Genomic DNA, 23074 nt, shown 5'->3' on the forward strand with positions numbered 1-23074 from the left:
ATACGCTCTGAGCTATCGAAGCTTCCATAAAAAGGAAGCTCTTTTAACTCAACCATATGTATGTATGTATGTATGTATGTGTCTGTGTATGTGTGTGCATGTATGTATGTATGTATGTATATATACACACACACGTGTGTGTGTGTGTGTGTGTGTTTATTTGTGTGTGTGTGCATATATATATATACACGTGTGTGTGTGTGTGTGTGTGTGTATGTATGTATGTATGTGTTTATGTATGTATGTATGTATGTATGTATGTATGTATTACAGGATTTATTTTAACAAGACAAAAATTTGAAACTACAAAGGGCACTTTTGCTTATTTTTCCGAATGGGCAACTGCCCCTTGCTACATGTAGTACACCATCGCTGGTAGGACTAAATCAAATAATTTCCGACTGGGTCAAAGTTCGAGGTGCACCGAAGTTTTGATAGAGAAGTTAACACCACAAGTCCTTTGATTGGTTATAAATGCGAGTGTGTTTGTTGAAAAAAAAAATAGTTTCATCTGGGCTAAAACTGTATGCAATTTTATTTCATCTAGTACCACTGTGTCAAGTAGCCTTGTGCTTGGAACATGTATAGGGTACCTGTAAAAAAAAAAGTACTCGAATTTTGTGCGAAACAAAGTGTTGTAAAAACATCTGTTTATACCAAAGATGAGCCATGAAAGATACCATTTTCTTCAGTTAATACTTTGAGGTAGGGGTTGTAGTACTGATATGTATGGGTCATAGTTTGGTTGATATATTGCATGTAGTCTTTTTAAGCACTATCGTTAACATGACATGGTCGCCTATGGGATTTTATTTAGTACAACCAGCTAGAGACAGTGTCACGGCTCTGGTTGGTGCTTGTTCAGCCGTAGCTGTGTGACCTCCATGGAGGAATAGGTCCAAATGCCGGCCGTCTGCTCCACGTCCACACCTGACGAGCACCAAGCTGGCAGGTAGACAGCACCACACGATTCCTGTCAGTCAGCTCGAGACACTTTCTTGTACGTGAATGGAATAGCGACTTATCCTAAAAGACAATATTATACAGAGGCTATTAAATTGTCATGACTTATGTCAAATATTGGTCAAAATTTATATATTTATTGTATAATTATTTATCACAATGTGAAAGTACAGAAATAGTTTGCTGTGAGGACTGCATCTTCAGCAAAAAGCAGATATGATGAGCAGTTGTCGTACGATTTCCGGTACATTTGACAGACATGACATCCTGAACACGAAGTAACGTAGGGACCGTTAAAATATTATGGGAAGTCATATAAAGGTTGGTGTCGGCCTAAATGAGTTGAGCGCATCTGCGTATGTCTCTATGTGTGTGTGTGTGTGTGTGTGTGTGTGTGTGTGTGTGTGTGTGTCTCTCTCTCTCTCTCTCTCTCTCTCTCTCTCTCTCTCTCTCTCTCTCTCTCTCTCTCTCTCTCTCTCTCTCTCTCACTTCGTATGTATAATTAGATTTATGGCTACTTGCCCGTGAATGGGGTTGGTTTGGGGGATCGCACCCTCTTCCTCCTCTCGCTAAAGCAATTTTTCCAGTATATTTTCCGGTAGAGCATGTCTCGACCCTGTTATAAACTTCACTGGCCACACTCTAGACCACTGCCTGCTAAATTCCCTGCACACGCGCTTGGACTGTGTTGGAGGAGAGGGTAAAACGGATTACTGGGGCCAGTTTGACGTGGAATTGGAAATAGTTAGCGGGGTTGAAGTCATGGCTCGTGATCATTATCACAATGTTTTTATGCTTAGACACACTCTCTTAAATGTGATTTGGAACATCACTGCTGTCATTTTACGTTTGGAGTGAGCTAAACGTGTCAGAGACGAACCTGCTGTCTCGATAATACACAAACTGTCAGAAATATTGAACGTGTACGTCCTCACAACGGTAATGGACCTACAGGGTCAAATGGGAGGGTAGGAGAGGTTCGATCCTAAAACTCACCTAACCTCTGCCATTTCCCATGTCGATGGTGGGGGGAGACGTTGTTTTGTTTAATGACACCACTAGAGCATATTGATTTATTAATCATTGGTTGTTGGATGTCAAACATTTAATAATTTTGACATAGTCTTAGAAAGGAAACCCGCTACATTTTTTTCATTAGTAGCAACATATTTTTTATATGCACCATCCCACAGACAGGATAGCACATACCACGGCCTTTCATATAACAGAAGTGCTGCACGTGCTGGAACGAGTGGTTGGTGGATGTCAAATATTTGACAAAGACTGTTAAGTAATTACTGAATGGTCCCTTATATTTTATTGTAATTCTGAATCAGAAACGCGTGACCGTGACAGTTTTATACCATTCTAACAAAGTTACACGACATTTTAATGTGCGTTATGTTACATACGAAGGTAAAATTTAGTTCTACATGATTATTTTACTAAGAGAATTAAGCCCCTGGGCATGTCCTTGAAATTGTGAACTGACTGACACTATAGCAGATAAATATAGTACATTCTATAAAGATATGAGATTCGTAAAGGACCGTTCATAATTCATATGGCATTTTCATTCCTTCCCATTTTAATAGTTTGTTGGGGGGGGGGGGGGGGGGGGGGGGCGACTTTTTTGTACGTTTTTTTAATATCCCATCCCTCATATACATACATACATACATACATACATAAGTCTCAAAATAACTTTTTTTTACTTTTCTGCGTTCATGGTTTTTGTAGACATCTGACAAGAAGATGGAAAACTATTGTCACAATACTCACGATCAATTAATTTTAAAACATTGTTTTAACTTTAAATACAAATCTAGCATACCAACCACCCTTTTTAAAATGTGGAATAGCTATTTGTATATATTTTGTAGACAGGTTTCTGGATTACTATGAGGCTTTCGTTTCTGTGCCTTGTCAACAAATTGTGTACAGATTTTCATTCAGAATTAATTTTAAATTGTTAGCATTTTCGAATGTAATTGCATTATGGAGATGTATGGAAGTATGAAGCTAGGACTGTTGTTAAGTGATCAATGATCAACTGAACCTCAACCAGTGGCGTAGGGAGGGATCATACAAACATACATACATACATACATACATACATACATACATGCATATATGCACGCATACTTGCATACATACATACATACATACAATATATAGTCATACATCAATACATACGTGTATACATACATAGCGTAGGTCCCTTCCCCCTCCACTCCTCCTGGATTATATAACATTGATAAGACGTGGTGTTAAAGCCATACGTCACCTCTCTGTACTGCCATATTTGGGATGCGCTTCCTCTGATGGAACACGGCTTTAATATGACGTCACTTCTTCTGTAGTTCGCCCAGCAACCGCGGTGATTCCGAATCTCCCCGCGCTCACACATGAACCACAGCTGAAATTTGTTTTAAAATAGTGTGACGCAAGAGTAGAAACAACCACTGGAATAACAGATAGTTGAAAATATCTAATATAATACAGATAAAGTTCATCATATGCCTTAAACTGAAATACTGGAACGAAGGAAATGTTTTATTTAACGACGCACTCCACACATTGTTACGGTTATATGGCGTCGGAAATATTGTTAAGGACCGCACAAATATTGAGAGAGGAAACCTGCTATCGCCACTTCATGGGCTACTATTTTCGATTAGCAGCAATGGATCTTTTATATGCACCTTCCCAAAGTTGCTGGAGAAGTGGCTGGGACGAGAAATAGCCCAATGGCTGAAGTACTGAATTCGCATCTCAGTATCTGCTACCAACCTAAGTGATTTAAAAGGCTCCGCATATGTTTTATGCACACCAGTACCTAGTATCATGACACTAGATCAAATCAAATTGCACGAATTTACTAGTCAGATAAAACAAAATAAAACAACAACAACAAACAAATAAAAACAAACACCATTTTATGACACTATGTCACTTATCTTTCCAATGTCAGCAGTGGAAGGAACCTTTTAGACATAATTATTTTAATAAACGAACGATCTATTTTCTACGATATTTCATTTGTTCGTGTAACTTGTTCTAAAATATGTACGAAAATGCAAGTATTTTCGATAATTGTTATTGTTTATTTTCCGTTTTGGTTACATCTCGCATCGGTATTATTTATGTCATCTCCAATGAATGAATGAATGAATGAATGTTTAACGACACCCCAGCACGAAAAATACATCGCCTATTGAGTGTCAAACTATGGTAAATGCAAAACTTAAGTTATGCATCTCCAACGAATATTATTTTAGTAAACATTGCGGAAAGTTAATGACATTGTCATTTTTAGTCAATAAAATTAGGATAACAGTCCAACTGAAATTAAATTAGACATGGTTTCTCTATTAAACAGGCGCGAATTCAAAGGGTGTCGAGGGGTACCCTAATCAATAGAAAAAAAAACGTATTTTCCATATTTATCTTAAAGTTCATTCATGCCAATTTGCAATTTCCATTTAAATTGTTTCACGTAGACTCTCTCCCCACCCCTAAGCAAAAATTCCTGAATCCGCGCCTGGACAATAAAAATACACCTTCTAGTGGTGCTTATTTTTATAGTGATAGTTAAAGTTTGTTTTGTTTAACGACACCACTAGAGCACATTCATTAATTAATCATTGGATTGGATCGAATTAGTGTGAACTGGACGGGGATTGGTATGGATTGGATGACGATGGGTGTGGACTGGACAGGGATTGGTGTGGATTGGATGGGGATGGGTGTGGATTGGATGGGGATGGGTGTGGATTGGACGTGGATTGGTGTTAATTGGATGGGGATTGGTGTGGATTGGACGGGGATTGGTGTCGATTGAACGGGGATTGGTGTGGATTGGATGGGAATGGGTGTGGATTGGATGGGAATAGATATGGATTGGATGGGGGAGTGCTGACGTTGATACGGTGTGTGGAAAGTAGTTTCCTGGATTAGGAGAAAACGGTCTGACTTTAGTGCATGGCTTCCCAACTACACCTAAACTTAATGCTGCCGTGCAAACCCCCCCCCCCCCACACACACACACACACACACACACACCCCTCCCTCACCCCCAATTCGTCATTGTGCTTTTGGAACGGTGCTTACCTGGCTTGGGTCTTCGTCTGCACATCCTCTTACATTGATGTTTACTTGGTCTATTTGCAGGTTATTAGAGTCCGTGTCGATACATAAGCGCACTTGATGGTTCTCGATCTGGTAAACCCAACACATCAATCTATTATTTTATATTGCCATGTGCATGCCATCGGTGAAATCACTTTCAACTGAAAATTAGTTCACTTGAAGCATGAAATTGAGTTCAACAACAGTAATTGTTTTATTACTATGTGTTTTTCATACTGGAATATATACTCTTCAAAAGAAGAAACGCAAACCCACATTGTCGTAACATTTGGAGAATTGATTTAATTATTGAATGGTGAGTCCGATAATTACCAAATGTTGCAGGATTGTTCACAATTCACTCTAGTCCATTGTGAGTAAGTGATAGGACACACCACCAAGGTCAAGGTCATCTGGAGTCAATACCGGGTGTGGCCTCCGCGTGTGTTGACAACTGCCTGGCACCGCCTGCCCATTGAAGCAACCAGAGTACGGATGACGTCCCGGGGGATGGTGGCCCACTCGGCCTGCAAGACTGCTGCCAGCTCGGGCAGGGTCTGGGGCTGTGGTTGTCGCTGTCGGAGGCGTCGGTCCAACTCGTCCCATAGATGCTCAATTGGGTTTCAAATCCGGTGATATCGATGGCCAAGGAAGGACATTAATGTTGTTGTTCTGTAGGAAAGCCGTTGTGAGACGTGCTGTGTGAGGCCTGGCGTTGTCATGTTGGAACACTGCGTTGGCGTTGGCCATAACTGGAACGATGTGTGGCCGGAGGATCTGGTCAATGTAGCCCTGTGCATTCAGGTTGCCCTGCACGTGGACCAGGTCAGTTCTGCCAGTGTGTGAGATGGCTGCCCACACCATGACACTACCCCCGCCGAATCTGTCCACTTCCTGCACGCAGTTTGCCGCATAACGTTCACCACGACGCCTATACACGCGACATCTTCCATCATGACGTCGGAGCAGAAATCGGGACTCGTCACTGAACCACACCTGTCTCCATCGCAGTTGAGGCCATTGTCGATGAATCTGGCACCACTGCAGTCGGAGTCGACGGTGTTGTGGTGTTAAGATGACACCTCGAACTGGACGTCTGGCACGAATTCCTACCTCACGTAGGCGGTTCCGTACGGTCTGGTCGGATATCCTGCGCAAACCTGGTATTGCTGCGGCTGTGGAGGTGGCAGTAGTCAATCGTTCCCGAAGGTGGCGTACCCGGATGTAGCGGTCCTGCCCGGGGGTAGTGACCCGTGGTCGACCGGATCTAGGGAGGTCACGTGTTGATCCATGTTGCTGGTAACGGTCCCACAGTCTGGAGATGGTGCTTGGGGACACATGGAATGCCCTGGCAACGGCCGTTTTGGATTTGCCTGCGTCTAGTCGGCCGATGGCATTGTTTCTCTGCGGTTCACTGAGACGTGGCATGTCCTGGATTGTCAACTGTCGGCCAGATACAGAGGCCAGGCAAGCGAACACCCTGCACTTTTATACTGTCGGTGTTCATGTTGCACGTGCAGACAACGCACGTGCAGTGGTGACATGGTTTGCACGTGGCTGCGTTTTTGCGAATATTCACATTTTGGAACTTTATTGTACAGTAGCTGCGTTTTATCGAATGTAACCGTGGGAATGTGTTTGGGACATGCAATGACCTTATATTTACAAAGCATGAACCGGTAGGAAACATAAAATCGGAGTTATAACCCATTTGTACCCTTTTGCGTTTCTTTTTTTGAAGAGTATAGTAGACCGATATGTTTTATACTGGTGTGGTAGCGTTCCATTGGTTGTGGAGGTTTTATACTGGTGTGGTAGCGTTCCATTGGTTGTGGAGGTTTTATACTGGTGTGGTAGCGTTCTATTGGTTGTGGAGGTTTTATACTGGTGTGGTAGCGTTCTATTGGTTGTGGAGGTTTTATACTGGTGTGGTAGCGTTCTATTGGTTGTGGAGGTTTTATACTGGTGTGGTAGCGTTCCATTGGTTGTGGAGGTTTTATACTGGTGTGGTAGCGTTCCATTGGTTGTGGAGGTTTTATACTGGTGTGGTAGCGTTCTATTGGTTGTGGAGGTTTTATACTGGTGTGGTAGCGTTCCATTGGTTGTGGAGGTTTTATACTGGTGTGGTAGAGTTCCATTGGTTGTGGAGGTTTTATACTGGTGTGGTAGCGTTCTATTGGTTGTGGAGGTTTTATACTGGTGTGGTAGCGTTCCATTGGTTGTGGAGGTTTTATACTGGTGTGGTAGCGTTCCATTGGTTGTGGAGGTTTTATACTGATGTTGTATGCTTTATACATGTATAGTAGGTTTCATACTTGTATGGTATGGGTTTTATCCCTGATATTGTATATTGTATACTGGTGTGGTATGTTTTATATTAGTATGGCAGGTTTCATACCGTATTCCATATACTTACCTTTTCTGACACCCAAAAGCCGATGTGTACTTTTAGCGCTGGGGTGTCGCTAACATTTCATTCATTCATTCATATTTCATACTGTTGAGGTACGTTTCATACTAGTGTGGCACGTTTAATGATGGTATGATATGCTTTATACTAGTGTGGTATGTTTAATGATGATATGGTATGTTATATACTGGTATGTTTCATTCTGGTATGGTACGTTTAATAATGATATGGTTTGTTATATACTGGTATGGTATGTTTCATACTGGTATGGTATTTTTTACACTGGTATGGTATTTTTATACTGATATGGTATAGTTTATATTGGGATGATATGTTTCGTAGTGTATTGTAGGTTTTATTGTTATATTTTATTCTGGCATGCATGTTATATAATGCAGGGCGCAATACTGCGAGTAAAACCACTCGCCTATGCGAGTGAAATTCTGTTATGGCGATTTAAATTTGCAAAACACTAGCCTTTTGGCGAGTAGATTATTTTTTCAGAATGAAGCCGTCACTGGAACATTTATTTCACTAATCAGTCAGACGACACATATACTAATGATCGAAACTGTAAACATACACTTCCGCATTTTGCCCTGGTTTGCGGATATCACTCTCTCCGGCCGACTTGACGATCGAGGTGTTCGGAAAGCCTCGTGACACATCGGGGTTTTCCGATTGTAAATGAGTTTTCACAAAGCATTGGACCAATTGCTTCGCAGCCAATTTGTTTGCACCTAAAGTTAAGCTAAATGTTACATGGCGGGAATATGCTAAATAAATTTTAAAAAAACGTTCGAGAAAGTTGTTGGTAATGATAGCATATCGTGAACAAAAATAAATAAATAAATAAAATACGTCCTAGTTACGGTAACTGTAGCCGTCGGTATACTTGTCGGAATCGCGTAACCCAATTAAAAAACGGTTTACAAAGGAAAGTAAAACAAAATAGGATGAGGCTGGTGTTTAAAGTTCTTTAATTATGTTATTATAATTATCCATACTAATACATGTACTTCATATGTTGCCTGGCGAGTAACAATCTCTAGTTGGCTAGTATTTTTTTTTCATTCACTAGCCAATTGGCGAGTAAATATAAAGTGCTGCTTTGCGCCCTGTAATGGTATTATCCGTTTCATATTGCATGCCATGTTATATACAGGCATTTATACAGTTTTGGTACGTTTCATACTGGTATCGTGTGTTTCATACTGATATGGTATGTTATATACTGACATGGTATGTTTCATACGTGTATAGTATGTTTCATGCTGGTCTACTAGCTGTCGTACTCGTGAGACGTACCTGTCCCGACCAAATACAAAACGCAGGAATGAAAATGAGCGGCTGTAATCTTTGTAAATAGTCTTGAAAACTGGAACACTTTAATGCTTGTCGCAGACTTTTCATCGAGGATGTGTCGCCGATATCTGTCTGAAATTGAAGGTGTGGATAAATACGTTTCCACGTATAAAGTTTTACAAACCAACAAGTCATTGAAATATAAAAAAAGGTAAGTTCATTAAAGAGGAAAGGAACAAAATATTTTAAATATTTGTCTTTAAATCCTTCAACACTTTACTAAAGTATTTAGGTATCCATATCGGGGGAATGTAGATGAATTTTCCCCTTTGTACTAAACGTCCAGCTGTCATAACCTGTATTATATACAACACCGCGTGTTATTAGGTGTTATTAGACGTGTTTGCGGGAATCAGTAGCGTAACTCTCCAAAAACATTTCTCCTCCTGCAGTTAGAATTTAAAATCTTCTTGGACTGTCCAAATTAAAATGCACAGAAAATGAAGTCCATTTAACTAAACAAAAAATCTTCATTCTGACCTTCAAAGTCCTTTTTTTCTCGCTGGCTTATTTTCAAACCCACAACCGTCTTTCTCAATTCGCCTTTACAAAATAAGATAAAAATAGTTTGCTTGATGACACATCATTTGCATATAACAAAGTGCAAACTATGTTTTCGTAATATTTCAACCAATAGAACAAGCCATCTTCAAAAATTAGTTTGCTGGCTGACATCATTTGCATATACCAAAGTTCAAATTATGTTTTCGTAATATTTCAACAAATAGAAAGAGCCATCTAATTACACATGCGCACTTATTCACAATAGTTCCCTTGAGATATTTACAGCACGATACGTCTGTTAAAATCATGCAATGTGCGGAGCTTAGTTAGTGTGGTAGGGGTGTCAACTACCCCTTATCCAGTAAATTCCCCAAACTTAAAAACAATCATTAAATATTATTTCATATCATAAACGTTATTTTTTAGACGATCTAAATATACAAATGTTCTCGGAAATAACATTTTAGTACATAATTCTCCATACTATACCAATCCCAAGAAATATAAACTACGTCCCTGAGTTTTAATATATTCCGATACCGCTACAGCCCTAACACACTGATAAAACTGCATCAAACTGCATTTGCACGTGCGACACGAACAACTGAAATAGACAGTTTGAGTGCTCCAGAACAAAATGTGAGGCCCACGACGTCTGGTCCACGTTATTTTCGTTTCATTATTTACTACTTTCTAGTTATTGATTTTATTAGCCATAGAACTAATATAATAATTCACTCGATCTTAAGTGGGGTATAAGTCAGTTATACCCACACTTAGTCGTTGTATCGGTGAATATCCCAACAGTTTTGGTCGTGAGAACCTGTAGGGATATTCACCATACACCTCGTAAAGTGTGGGTATAACTATTACATGTATGTATGATTTTATAAAATTTAATGCAGTAAAAAGAAGAAAAAAAGGTTTGATTGGGGGGGGGGCTGCCCCCGTACCCCCCCCCCCCCCCCCCCATTACGCCTTACGACTAAACCTGTAGGGATATTCTACGATACACCTCGTAAAGTGTGGGTATAACTATTACTTGCATATACTCGATTACCACTTCCATGTTATCATTCACTTGAACATTTTGAGTGATTGATTTAATGTATGCAACATATCGCAATCTAACCTTTAGACAACAAATCATTAATAGTCTAAGTAACAGAAGATTTAAAATCAAAAGACGTACATACATATACACACACATACAAACACACACACACATACACACACACACACACACACACAGAGAAAATATAATTGTAAGTCTCAAGATCTCTATTACAAAAAGGTTAAAATCGAATTAAAATCCTTTCTTCATACGCAATTGCTTGTACAGACACTTATTTATTTCTGGATTCTTTTGAAGATTTTGTTTGCTTTTAATTTAAAAAGCAAGAACCTAGAAATAAAAATATTATCACCGAAGATCCTGTGGGTGTGTCATTAGTGACAGCCTGTACATATATCTGGGTTAATAAAGATACATATAACTATGTGCTTGGGGGCAAATTCGATATCATTCAAAGGTCATAATGACCTGATTTCTTACGGTGTGCTTTTGATAGAGAGAACTAACTCGAACTCAAACTTTAGTCTAGACTGCCACGTCATAATAACAACTGCATGCGATTCTAGTTCTGTGCTTACATAGAGGGCAGTGTCTGAACTCCAGCTAAAGTGTGTTTTAGTTTAACGACACCACTAGAGTACATTTATTAATCATCGGTGACTGGATGTCATATAGTCAGAGAGAGAGAGAGGACACCCACTACAGTTTATCCATTAGTAGCAAGGATCTTTTATATGCATCATACCATAGAAAGGATAACACATACCACGGCCTTTGTTATACTAGTCGTGGTGCACTGGCTGGAACGAGATGTAGCCCAATGGGCCCACCGACGGGGATCGATTCCTATATCAACTGCGCATCAAGCGAGCGCTTTACCACTGAGGTACGTCCCGCCCCCGGACTCCTAACTAAAACGTAAACTTGTCTCTAAAGCCATAACACTATATGCACGTTCAGTCTATGTCATGTAGCCATGTAGCTAGCTCTAGTATCACCTAGCCCTAGGTCATGTTTATATGTGATGATAGGACTGGGAAAAAAAGCACTGAGGCTCGACTGATGCGCGGACGGTCTGGGATCGGTCCTTTTCAGAGGGCCCATTGGGCTATTTCTCTTTCCAGCCAGTGCACCACGACTGGTATATCAAAGGCCGTGGTATTTGCTATCCTGTATGTGGGATGGTGCGTATAGAAGATCCGTTGCTACTAATGGAACAAATGTAGCGGGTTTACTTTCTAAGAATATATATCAAAATTACCAAATGTTTGACTCCCAGTAGCCGATACTTAATAAATCAATGTGATCCAGTGGTGTCGTTAAATAAAACAAACACGTTATCTTTAAAAAGCGCTTAGTGTTAAATACTGTCAAGTACTGCGTCTAAAATATACACATATATAACATGATATAATATGTACGTTAAAGGCATACTGTCACGGATTTAAGGACCTTATTTCTCTAACAATGGATAATAAATAAAAATTACATTAATCATCGGAAACCAAATTTAGCTATCGCATCACCTTAACTGAACCACGATGGAGTGAAATCCATGTCATCCCTCTCGGCAATTTTAGATTTTGAATTATGGACCATTGCCATAATTCAATTATTTTTACAAAATGTCATTGATAAATGGAGTATGGTGGTTATGAAGATGGTTGAATAAAGTGCATTTGGGGACAAATCAAATTATTTTTATGCAGGTAATACTTTGTTACACCATTAAATAGGTCAGTGGTCTGTGACAATATGCCTTTAATTGTTTTTATATTATTACTGATTGTCTCTCTTAATTTCTGTAAGGAATGGATTATGTCCTTTTATATTGTATTTTATATTACATTTTATAACTGTGTGCATAAAGTGAGACTCAAATAAAAATCTGTCATATTTTCCTACATCTTAACTCAACGGGCGCGTTTTGTGACAACTGGTAATGAGTTCACTGATAGCATTAAGCCACTCTGTGTTAGGGATCAGTACAACCGCTGAAAGAGACGAAACCCGAATCTATCCGAAATTGGATGACTTATTTTCCATAGGGGTGTAAGGTTTCTTCTAGTCACTAAAGCATACGTGTCATGTAATGAGTGAACTTCGAATTGATCCAGCTAAAGATTTTTATCATCAAATTTACAATACGGCGTGTATTTTGGATACAATACTTGGGTTGGGTACCTTGTATTTCGTCTTGTCAGCCTCAAACAGTGCCTCATCACTAGTATATATAAACTCGTGGTGCACTGTCCTGTCTGTTAAAACGTGTATATAAAAATCCCTTGCCGCTGATTGAAAAAAATTCCGGGTTTCCTCTGTAGACTGTGAGTCAAAATTACAAAATGTTTAACATCCAATAGCCGATGACTCATTAATCAGTTTGTTCTTGTGGTGTCGTTAAGCAAACAAACTTTTCTTGCAATAAAGATTGTATTGTATAATATGGTATGGTATGGTATGGTATGGTATGTTGTTGTATTGTATTGTATTGTATTGTATTGTATTGTGTTGTATTGTATCATCGTCAAGCTTAGGATTGTGTTCTATAGCTAATTTTACAAATATCGTAAGTTTATGTCTGCGACTGGCAGTTATATCGGTCATACGTTTACATGTGTTTGACATCAACTTCACACAGGCAATTACATCATTACCGAAGATAGAGCATTTTAAGGACACACGAAAATTAAATATAATTATGTGTACATCAAACTATATTTGTTGTACTTTTAATAAAATTTGTAAACGTTTAAACCAAGGTGTTGATATTAATGTATTCAAGACGAGTAAACATATAAAGTTATTACCAAATGGTGGTTGATAGAGTGGTGGTAATAAAACTTGTAATCGTCCATCCAGACATCAGCAACTCTGAGAAGGTTCTTCTTGACCATGTCACGTGCCTTCTGCCCGGAAATATACGGTAAATATTTTCTGAAGACGTGTCCTATTCTAGAACATGGAATTATTTCCACACTGCCACCGCACATCCAGGTCTAGAAATAACGAAAACAACAAAGTGTGTAAAGGTAAATGGACTTCGCCATGCCAATATACATCCATGTCAAAAAGGTTATTGTTGTCCGATAGGCACGGTAAATGGGCTTCACCATGCCAGTATACGTCCATGTCAAAAAGGTTAAAGTTGTCTGATAGGCACGGTAAATGGGCTTCACCATGCCAGTATACATCCATGTCAAAAAGGTTAAAGTTGTCTGATAGGCAAGGTAAATGGACTTCACCATGCCAGTATACATCCATGTCAAAAAGGTTAAAGTTGTCTGATAGGCAAGGTAAATGGACTTCACCATGCCAGTATACATCCATGTCAAAAAGGTTAAAGTTGTCTGATAGGCAAGGTAAATGGACTTCACCATGCCAGTATACATCCATGTCAAAAAGGTTAAAGTTGTCTGATAGGCAAGGTAAATGGACTTCACCATGCCAGTATACGTCCATGTCAAAAAGGTTAAAGTTGTCTGATAGGCAAGGTAAATGGACTTCACCATGCCAGTATACATCCATGTCAAAAAGGTTAAAGTTGTCTGATAGGCAAGGTAAATGGACTTCACCATGCCAGTATACATCCATGTCAAAAAGGTTAAAGTTGTCTGATAGGCAAGGTAAATGGACTTCACCATGCCAGTATACGTCCATGTCTAAAAGGTTAAAGTTGTCTGATAGGCAAGGTAAATGGACTTCACCATGCCAGTATACATCCATGTCAAAAAGGTTAAAGTTGTCTGATAGGCAAGGTAAATGGACTTCACCATGCCAGTATACATCCATGTCAAAAAGGTTAAAGTTGTCTGATAGGCAAGGTAAATGGACTTCACCATGCCAGTATACGTCCATGTCTAAAAGGTTAAAGTTGTCTGATAGGCAAGGTAAATTTTGTAAGCATTGCCACAATACATCCATACAGAGTGTATGTGCCAGTATACAAAAATGTCTAAAATAATAAAATAGTTTGATGTTTGCTAAATGTTTTCAACAATGCCACCAAACATTCATGTCTAAAAATAACAAAAATAAACTTTGTTATGTGTGTTTTACTATACCACCATACCACAATCTTTACGATTTGTTTGTAGTTACCGCTCGTGTGCGTATATGAATGCCGGGTATGTGTACGTACATGATTGCGTGTGTCTGTGTGTGAATGTATGATTGTGTGTGTGTGAGAGAGAGAGAGAGAGAGAGAGAGAGAGAGAGAGAGAGAGAGAGAGAGAGAGAGAGAGAGAGAGAGAGAGAGAGAGAGAGAGAGAGAGACAGTTAGTTTGCGCTTGTGTCGGTGTGTGTGCGTGTGTGTTTGTGCTTTACAATATTAAGCTACCTTGAATGACAGTTCGAGATTTTCTCCTCCCCAAACTGACAGACCAGCGTCAAATCGACCGATTGTGTCAAAGAAGTGATTGCTGACTGCAATGATACACCCAAGAAGTGTGGCAGTCCTAGTAAAATATATATTTGGATAAGTGTCAGTATTTTAAACCACATCCCCTCTAACCACCCCACCTCTCCCCTACCTCACACATACACCACCACCACCACCCTTCTATTATCGTCGCGTGTGCTTATTCTTTATCGTTTGAATATGCAGCACATGTGTTAACGATATATTCATGTTATGGGCGTGAAATAGCACTTTGATAAAAGCCCTCCTGACGTGCAATGAGTCGATCGACTTCGAAGGACTTGACATTTTTTTCAAAACGTGGTATAACAAAATATTTAATGTTGTCTGTTGCTTCTTATTCTGTCTCCCATACAGAGTTAATGTTTTATTTGTGGGGGTTTTTATATGTTTTCGGGTTAGCTTTTTGTTGTTGTTGTTGATATTGTTTGGGTTTTTAGGGGGGATTTGTTGATTGTGTGTTTTTGTTGAGGGTTTTCCGGAGGGGGGGGGGGGGGGGGGGTACTATCATGCAAGCATGCGCATAAGTGTTATTAATAAATAAGCTCTTAGAATTAATATGTAATTTACCCCAAAACTAAATACCTCTGTTGTATAAATATATATGTAAGTATGCTATTATTACAGATATTAACGGGCACCTAGTTACTGATATGCCTGAAACGCGATCCCCCTCAGTCACACACACACACACTCACACATGCACACACACACACACACGCACACACGTACCACCACCACCACCACCACCAATAAAATGGCACTTCTAATGTTTAACGGTATATGAAATATATCTTACCTTACCGGTTGTGTGGAATTTCTGGATAGATAATTTCGGTTCCACACATAGTTTAAATTCCAGTCAAAGCTTCCTACAGGAATAAATCCGTCTAATGGTTCAGGTTGATACTCAAAGGTGTCACCGGAAATGACGTCGACAGCGGAAGTTACAACGGCTTTCTCGTTTTCCTTTAATCGCGCCAAAATAGGTTCCAACCATCCTGTTTGCGACATTATAATTGTAAATAAAAATAATAGATACATGTATTAAAGGGACATTCCTGAGTTTGCTGTAATTTTGAAGATGCTATCGACTAACAGAGACTTTTAACGATTGTAATTACATCTAAAATATATTTTTCTGCATAAAATATTAGTGGCGGTATACTGAACGTGTTTTCGATCGTTCTAATATTTGTACTAGGTTAAATTTTATTTTATTTCCTAAATATTTTTTCGTACGTACGAAATTATTTGAAGACAAAATCCAGTTTGGGCTTCTTACAAGTATTGAAATGACCAAAAACACACTGAATATACAGACACTGATATTCTAAACAAGAAAATATATTTAATATGTAAGTTTAATCGTAGAAATATTTTATTAGTCGGAAACATCTTACAATGCAGCAAACTCAGGTATGTCCCTTTAAGTTTAATATGTCTATGCCAGAAACAATCACCTAACGCTGAAAACATAAAGGGAAATTTAAGGGGTGTGGCACAGATAAGGGACGAACATCTGCCCTTATTGGAGAGACAAGTAGTTCAATGTGGAATAATTAAGTAATGTTTAACGACACCCCAGTACAAAGATAAAGAATTGTGTGGAAAAGTACGATACAATACAAATATCAAGATAAGTATATTTTAAAATTTTGTATAGAAATCAAAGTGTTTTTAAATGAAAGTGAGTCTGTAAAAGTAATATATTTGGATGTACATGAATCCGTAATCTTGTCCAGGGCTTTAAAGGGATATTTCTGAGTTTGCTGCATTGTAAGATGTTTCCGACTAATAAAATATTTCTACGATTAAACTTGCATATTAAATATAGTTTCTTGTTTAGAATAGCAGTGTCTTTATATTCAATGTGTTTCTGGTCGTTTTAATATCTGCAAGAAGCCCATAGTCAATTTAGTCTTCAAATAATTTCGACCGTACGAAAAAAATATATTTTAGGAAATAAAATGAAATGTAACCCAGTACAAATATTAGAACGATCGGAAACACGTTTAATATACGGCCAATACTATTTTATGCAGAAAAATATATTTGATATGTAATTACAATCGTTAAAAAGTCTCTGTTAGTCGATAACATCTTAAACATTGCAGCAAACTCAGGAATGTCCCTTTAATGGTTGCCGAAATTTCAGCAGTAAAGATTGAAGATGAATCAGGCAATCTCATGGAAATTATTGTGTCTGATGGAAAAACTGTAGCAGAAGCCATACAATTTCCAACCCGTGATCCGTCTGTGTAAATAGGAATGTAATCACAGTACTTCTCTTGGATTTCCATAAAATGTTTGAAAGACTTGAACTACAAGAATGTGATTGAAATGAGATTGATCTTAAAGGGAAGAAGGAAAAGGAGGTAGTAAGATCGATCTCAAAGGAAAGAAAGAAAAGGAGGTAGTGAGATCGATCTCAAAGGGAAGAAGGAAAAGGAGGTGGTGAGATCGATCTGAAAGAGGAGAAAAAATGGAGGTGTGAGATCGATCTTAAAGAGGAGAAAGAAATGGAGGTGGTGAGATCGATCTTAAAGAGGAGAAAGAAATGGAGGTGGTGAGATCCATCTTAAAGCGGAGAAAGAAATGGAGGTGGTGAGATCGATCTTAAAGAGGAGAACGAAAAGGAGGTAGTGAGATCGATCTTAAAGAGGAGAATGAATGAATGAATGAATAATGAATGAATGAATGAATGTTTAACGACACCCCAGCACGAAAAATCGGCTATTGGGTTTCAAACTATGGTAATGCAAACAAATAAAGTGATGATCAACATCAATATAAAAATTCAAGATTTAAATAAAAACAGTGTAAAGAACTGTGCAAAAATACAAATATTACAGATAGATACTGACTTTTACTCGAAGAAAACAAGGGGATTTGTGCTGTATTGGCCATTCTCGAAGAGAATGTTACAGCCCTGCACCACGGTGAGGTTACAGCACGCGCAGGGGTAAAGAGGAGAAAGAAAAGGCGGTAGTGATATCGATCTTAAAGAGGAAAAAGAAAAGGCGGTAGTGATATCGATCTTAAAGAGGAAAAAGAAAAGGCGGTAGTGATATCGATCTTAAAGAGGAAAAAGAAAAGGCGGTAGTGATATCGATCTTAAAGAGGAAAAAGAAAAGGGAGTAGTGAGGTCGATCTTAAAGAGGAAAAAGAAAAGGGAGTAGTGAGGTCGATCTTAAAGAGGAAAAAGAAAAGGGAGTAGTGATATCGATCTTAAAGAGGAAAAAGAAAAGGGAGTAGTGAGGTCGATCTTAAAGAGGAAAAAGAAAAAAAGAAAAGGGAAAAAAGAAAAGGGAGTAGTGATATCGATCTTAAAGAGGAAAAAGAAAAGGGAGTAGTGATATCGATCTTAAAGGGGGAAAAGAAAAGGGAGTAGTGAGGTCGATCTTAAAGAGGAAAAAGAAAAGGGAGTAGTGAGGTCGATCTTAAAGAGGAAAAAGAAAAGGGAGTAGTGAGGTCGATCTTAAAGAGGAAAAAGAAAAGGGAGTAGTGAGGTCGATCTTAAAGAGGAAAAAGAAAAGGGAGTAGTGATAGGTCGATCTTAAAGGGGGAAAAGAAAAGGGAGTAGTGAGGTCGATCTTAAAGAGGAAAAAGAAAAGGGAGTAGTGAGGTCGATCTTAAAGAGGAAAAAGAAAAGGGAGTAGTGAGGTCGATCTTAAAGGGGGAAAACAAAAGGATTTTAGGAATCCAATTCAATGAAAAGGAACGGTATTTATCATAGGCATACATACCTGTTGTAACTTCACAATGGGAATCGAGGAATACTGTCACATCGCTTGATGTAACGTCATATCCGGTTAATCTGGCGCCCACCAGACCTGTCCACGTGGATGTCTTTATCAGCTTTACTAGTGGCATCTTAGACAGGATAGACTCCAAGTCAAAATTTATTTCTTTACAAAACAAAATAATAATGGCACTTAAATACATTGATATATAACGGAGAAACACATAGAGAGAGAGAGAGAGAGAGAGAGAGAGAGAGAGAGAGAGAGAGAGAGAGAGAGAGAGAGAGAGAGAGAGAGAGGAAGGAAGAAGGAAGGACAGGGGTTTAATCAGTTTTACTAGTGGCATCGTAGTGTGTGTGTATGTGTGTCTGTATGCATGCGTGCGTGCATGCGTACGTGTGTCTGTGTGTGATGTGTGCAAATACATAATTGTGTGTGCGTTTTTTGGTGTGTTTACATGCGTATTTGTATTTTCGGTGTGTGTTGGTTACTTTTTTCTAAATTTTTTAATATCCGTTTTTATAATGTTAAGTATACACATTATGAATTTTCACTAATTACCTAACTCTGAACAGTCGTCGACAAGGACTATTTCTCGTAATAAGTGTGGTGGAGAGTTATCGAGAATGCTGTGCACAGTCCGGAGTAACGTTGATAGAGCCTCGTTGTGAAATGGAATCACTACGCTGGCAGTCGGTAGATTGTTCGGATAGATCTGTTCCACACACCTGGTTGTAACAAAAGCAAATAAGTCCCTTAAACTTATTTAGACACATTTGCAGTAGAACTTCAAGGCTGTGCCCTAAGACAGACGTGCTTGAACCTTATGTGGATATAAACATAACATTATGTCAAAAGGTTAATTAATTAAATCCCTTACACTCATTTGCAGTGCCTCGTGAAACTGTATGGAATTCATTATTAACTAAAAGATAATTTCAGAATCGCACACAGGAAAAGAATGATTTCCGCTTTTGTGGTCACTAAACAAAATATAATAAAGTAATACAAAAATGAATGGGCTACATTTCTTGTTCCAGCCATGGCACCATGACTGGTATATCCAAAGCCATGGTATATGCTATCATGTCTGTAGGATAACCCATATAAAAGAATCTTTGCTACTAATGGAAAAATGTAGCGGGTTTCCTCTCTAAGAATATTTCAGAATTACCAAATATTTGACATTCAATGGCCGATTATAAATATCTCAATGTTCTCTAGTGGTGTCGTTTAAAAAATAAAACGTTAAAAACAAAAGACCTGTTAACCAAGGCCCAATTTTACAAAACATCGTAAGCCTAGTTTTGCAGGTAAACATAAATCTACGACTGAGGCACAATTCTTATTACTATTATAGTTCAACAAATATAGTTAGAAGAGCACATATTTCATTTTATTTTGTCCTTAAAATACTTCAGCTCCCGTAATGATGTAATTTTTTGTGTGAAAGAGATGCCAAACACGTGTAACCGCACGACCGGTATATCTGCTAGTAGCAGACGTAAACTTACGATAGTTAGTGAAATTGGCCCCAGCCTTAACGATGACAGGAAACCTGGGACAGAGTCTATAATAATATCATAAAGCTAACCTAGTTGAAACTTAACAACTTTGAAATCGAAATAAAGCTTATCGAATACTCGGAAACGTGAAGATATTCACTGGCCTTAACTTCTGAACTGTATCTTTGTATAATAACTAATTATGATACATGTATATTTTTAATGTATCTGTGAATAGCCACAATAGATAAGCACAATTCGCGGTTGAGGGGACAAGGACTAGAGTGTGGAAGTCACCATTGGACAGCAAACCAATTTATAAATGTTAGGAGCTGCTGCTAGATCGGAATGAACTGGAACTCATTACATAGCAAAGGAAAATATGTCACTTATTTTAAAACTGACTTACGCTGGTAGTCGAAAGTCTGGGAGACGTCTTTGTACAGGAATCAGATCCGACACGTATTGGTTGAAGCCATGTTTGGTCCACCCTTCTTGGAACTTTAATTTCTCGTTCGCTGATAGAAGACTGTGGTTTACTAACACCGATCTGCCCAGGTAACCTAGGAAGGGAGTGACAAGATGCGTTTGTTTACCATCTCGGTACGTTTGTTTCTTTCTTTCTGTATACCTATTTGTGAGCTTATACCAAACTGGGTTAAAACACGCTGTCCTGGGCATACACCTCAGGTATCTGTGCTGTCTGTCCAGGAGAGTGGGTTGGTGGATAGTTGTTAGTGGTTAGTGAGAGAGAAGTCGCTGTAGTGGCCTTAAACCTACTCACTGAGTCGTTAAACTATCTATGGATGTCCGTATCGGGATAAAAACCCAGTTCCTGCCAGCCTTAAGTCCGATGGCTTAATTCCCTACAGAATCGAAACCGGTCGGTACAATGTTTGACTAACATTTGTAAAACAAAACATGGTATAACAGCTACACGTTATACAACCCACAACTTTTTTTAATGTTTTATTTAACGACGCACTCAACACATTTTATTTACGGTTATATGGCTCGGACATATGGATATAGCATCCCACAAACAGGATAACACATACCACGGCATTTGATATACCAGTCGTGGTGAACTGCCTGGAGCGAGAACTCACAACTGCGTCAATGATTAAAACTGCAGCTTCTATATTTTAAAATTAGTTTGATCGTTTAGAATTGATTATCCACACTAATTGTCTTACTGTTACACGCAGCCGCTAATCAATGCCGCATAATAATGTAGTATTCTGCATTTTAGTATCGTTCCAGCCAGTGCTCCACAACTGGCGTTACAAAGGCCGTGGTATGTACTATCCTGTCTTTGGGATGGTTCATATAAAAGATCCCTTGCTGCTAATCGAAAAGAGTAGCCCATGAAGTGACGACAGCGGGTTTCCTCTCTCGATATATGTGTGGTCCTTAACCATAAGACTGACGCCATATAACCGTAAATAAAATGTGTTGAGTGCTTAGTTAAATAAAACATTTCCTTCCTTCTTTCCATTTTAACATCCTAACGTCGGGTGCTGAAAGTTGTGTTATATAGTATTTAAAAATAGGAATGGAGGTTAGTCCAAGTTATAGGGTCAATTCACTACTCTCCGTAACTCTGACAGAGTCAGAAGCATGTTCGTTTACGGGATGAGGTGTTGTTCAGTAGTCGAGCGCTAACTTCGGCGGCCTTCAGCTTTTCGCAGTCAGTGATTCACGACTGCTTTACTAAAGACCTTGGGTTGGGTTGTCCTAGCTTGTCTATGAGAAGACGCATACAAAAGGTCCCTTGGTGCTATTGCATAATACAGGCAGTTTACAATGCGCTCCGGCGCCATCAAACAAACACTCCTTCCCTTTGAGTCATTTTTATTTGATTTTAAGTATGTAACTAAATGTTTTCTACGTGTACTATATGCGGGAGGCAGGACGTAGCCCATTGGTAAAGCGACCGTCTATAAAAGGCCGTGGTATGTGGTATCCTGTCTATGGGATGGTGCATATAAAGATTCCGTGCTACTAATGGAAAAACGTAGCGGGTTTCCTTTCTAAGAATATGCGAAAATTACCAAATGTTTGACATCCAATAACCAATGATCAATGTGCTCTAGTAGATCCGTTAAACAAAACAAATGTTAACTTTCTAAGTGTGCATCCTATACCCACATCAAGAATGTTTAACAATATGTTTGGGTGAAAACTGTACAAATTCATACATAGAGTTTGGACATTCAGCCACTAAAGAAATTTCGTAAATGTTATATTTTCTAATAATGTGGGAACTATTCTGTCATTTCTATCAGTTCAGATAAAGTTGTTATTCCACAGCAATACATAACATTCCTATATAACCAGTTGTGTTCTTGACTTTTCTGTTACACATAACAATTTATGTCTTATTTCATTTTAAATTTATTTTTAACACATAGACTCCGGGATTATACAAAATATTTCTACTTACCAAAATAATTGTCTATATTGTCGTCGATAAACATGGACTTCTTTTGTGCTTTTCTTATATCAATTTGCATCTTTTTGTACCCAAAGTTGGATAGATTGTTTTTATCTGTGTAGAATATCTGAACTAAGATGATGCAGGTCTGAAAAAAAAGATACAACGCACCTATCGCACAAGCGACGTTATAAAGAACACGTCGCATTCTGAGATAGCAGAATTCATCGACGTTTAGCTAAGACGCTGAAATCGATCAGTGTACGCAGTAAAGGGGTTTTTTTAAATATAAAACTGACGTTACAGTCCATAGACTATAAACGAAGCGAAATAAAAGCTGCGGGGTTTTTCATTATTATTATTATTATCATTATATAAGGAGGCTTTGAATTTATACATTCATACATGCATGCATGCATACATACATACATACATGCATACATGCATACATGCATACATACATACAAACATACATACATATATGCATATATGCATGCATGCACACACACACAGATAGA

General features: G+C 38.6%; 1 protein-coding gene across 1 annotated transcript; it reads right to left on the reverse strand.

The window, feature by feature from the left end:
• Positions 1-616: 616 nt before the first annotated feature.
• On the reverse strand, positions 617-22635 carry LOC121381722 (putative polypeptide N-acetylgalactosaminyltransferase 9). Its single transcript, XM_041511069.1, has 11 exons — positions 22566-22635; positions 20529-20682; positions 19176-19342; positions 18618-18779; positions 15668-15869; positions 14788-14905; positions 13259-13447; positions 8813-8941; positions 5077-5184; positions 3251-3382; positions 617-1026 (listed from the first exon to the last, which is right to left on the reverse strand). The coding sequence occupies exons 1-11, from the start codon at positions 22633-22635 to the stop codon at positions 862-864; spliced, it is 1596 nt and encodes a 531-aa protein (XP_041367003.1). The 3' UTR covers positions 617-861.
• Between the last annotated feature and the right edge of the window lie 439 nt (positions 22636-23074).

Source organism: Gigantopelta aegis, chromosome 9 (assembly GCF_016097555.1).
Source record: "Gigantopelta aegis isolate Gae_Host chromosome 9, Gae_host_genome, whole genome shotgun sequence".
Taxonomy (NCBI): domain Eukaryota; kingdom Metazoa; phylum Mollusca; class Gastropoda; order Neomphalida; family Peltospiridae; genus Gigantopelta; species Gigantopelta aegis.

What these genes read in the sequence shown, in the direction of transcription:
- LOC121381722 (XM_041511069.1), bottom strand. Translation starts at nt 22,635, where the DNA reads ATGCAAATTGATATAAGAAAAGCACAAAAGAAGTCCATGTTTATCGAC. An exon ending in CCAGACTTTCGACTACCAGC is followed by an intron (nt 19,343 to 20,528) that starts GTAAGTCAGTTT and finishes TGTTACAACCAG; the next exon opens with GTGTGTGGAACAGATCTATC. An exon ending in ACTCTATCAACCACCATTTG is followed by an intron (nt 8,942 to 13,258) that starts GTAATAACTTTA and finishes CTTCAATTTCAG; the next exon opens with ACAGATATCGGCGACACATC.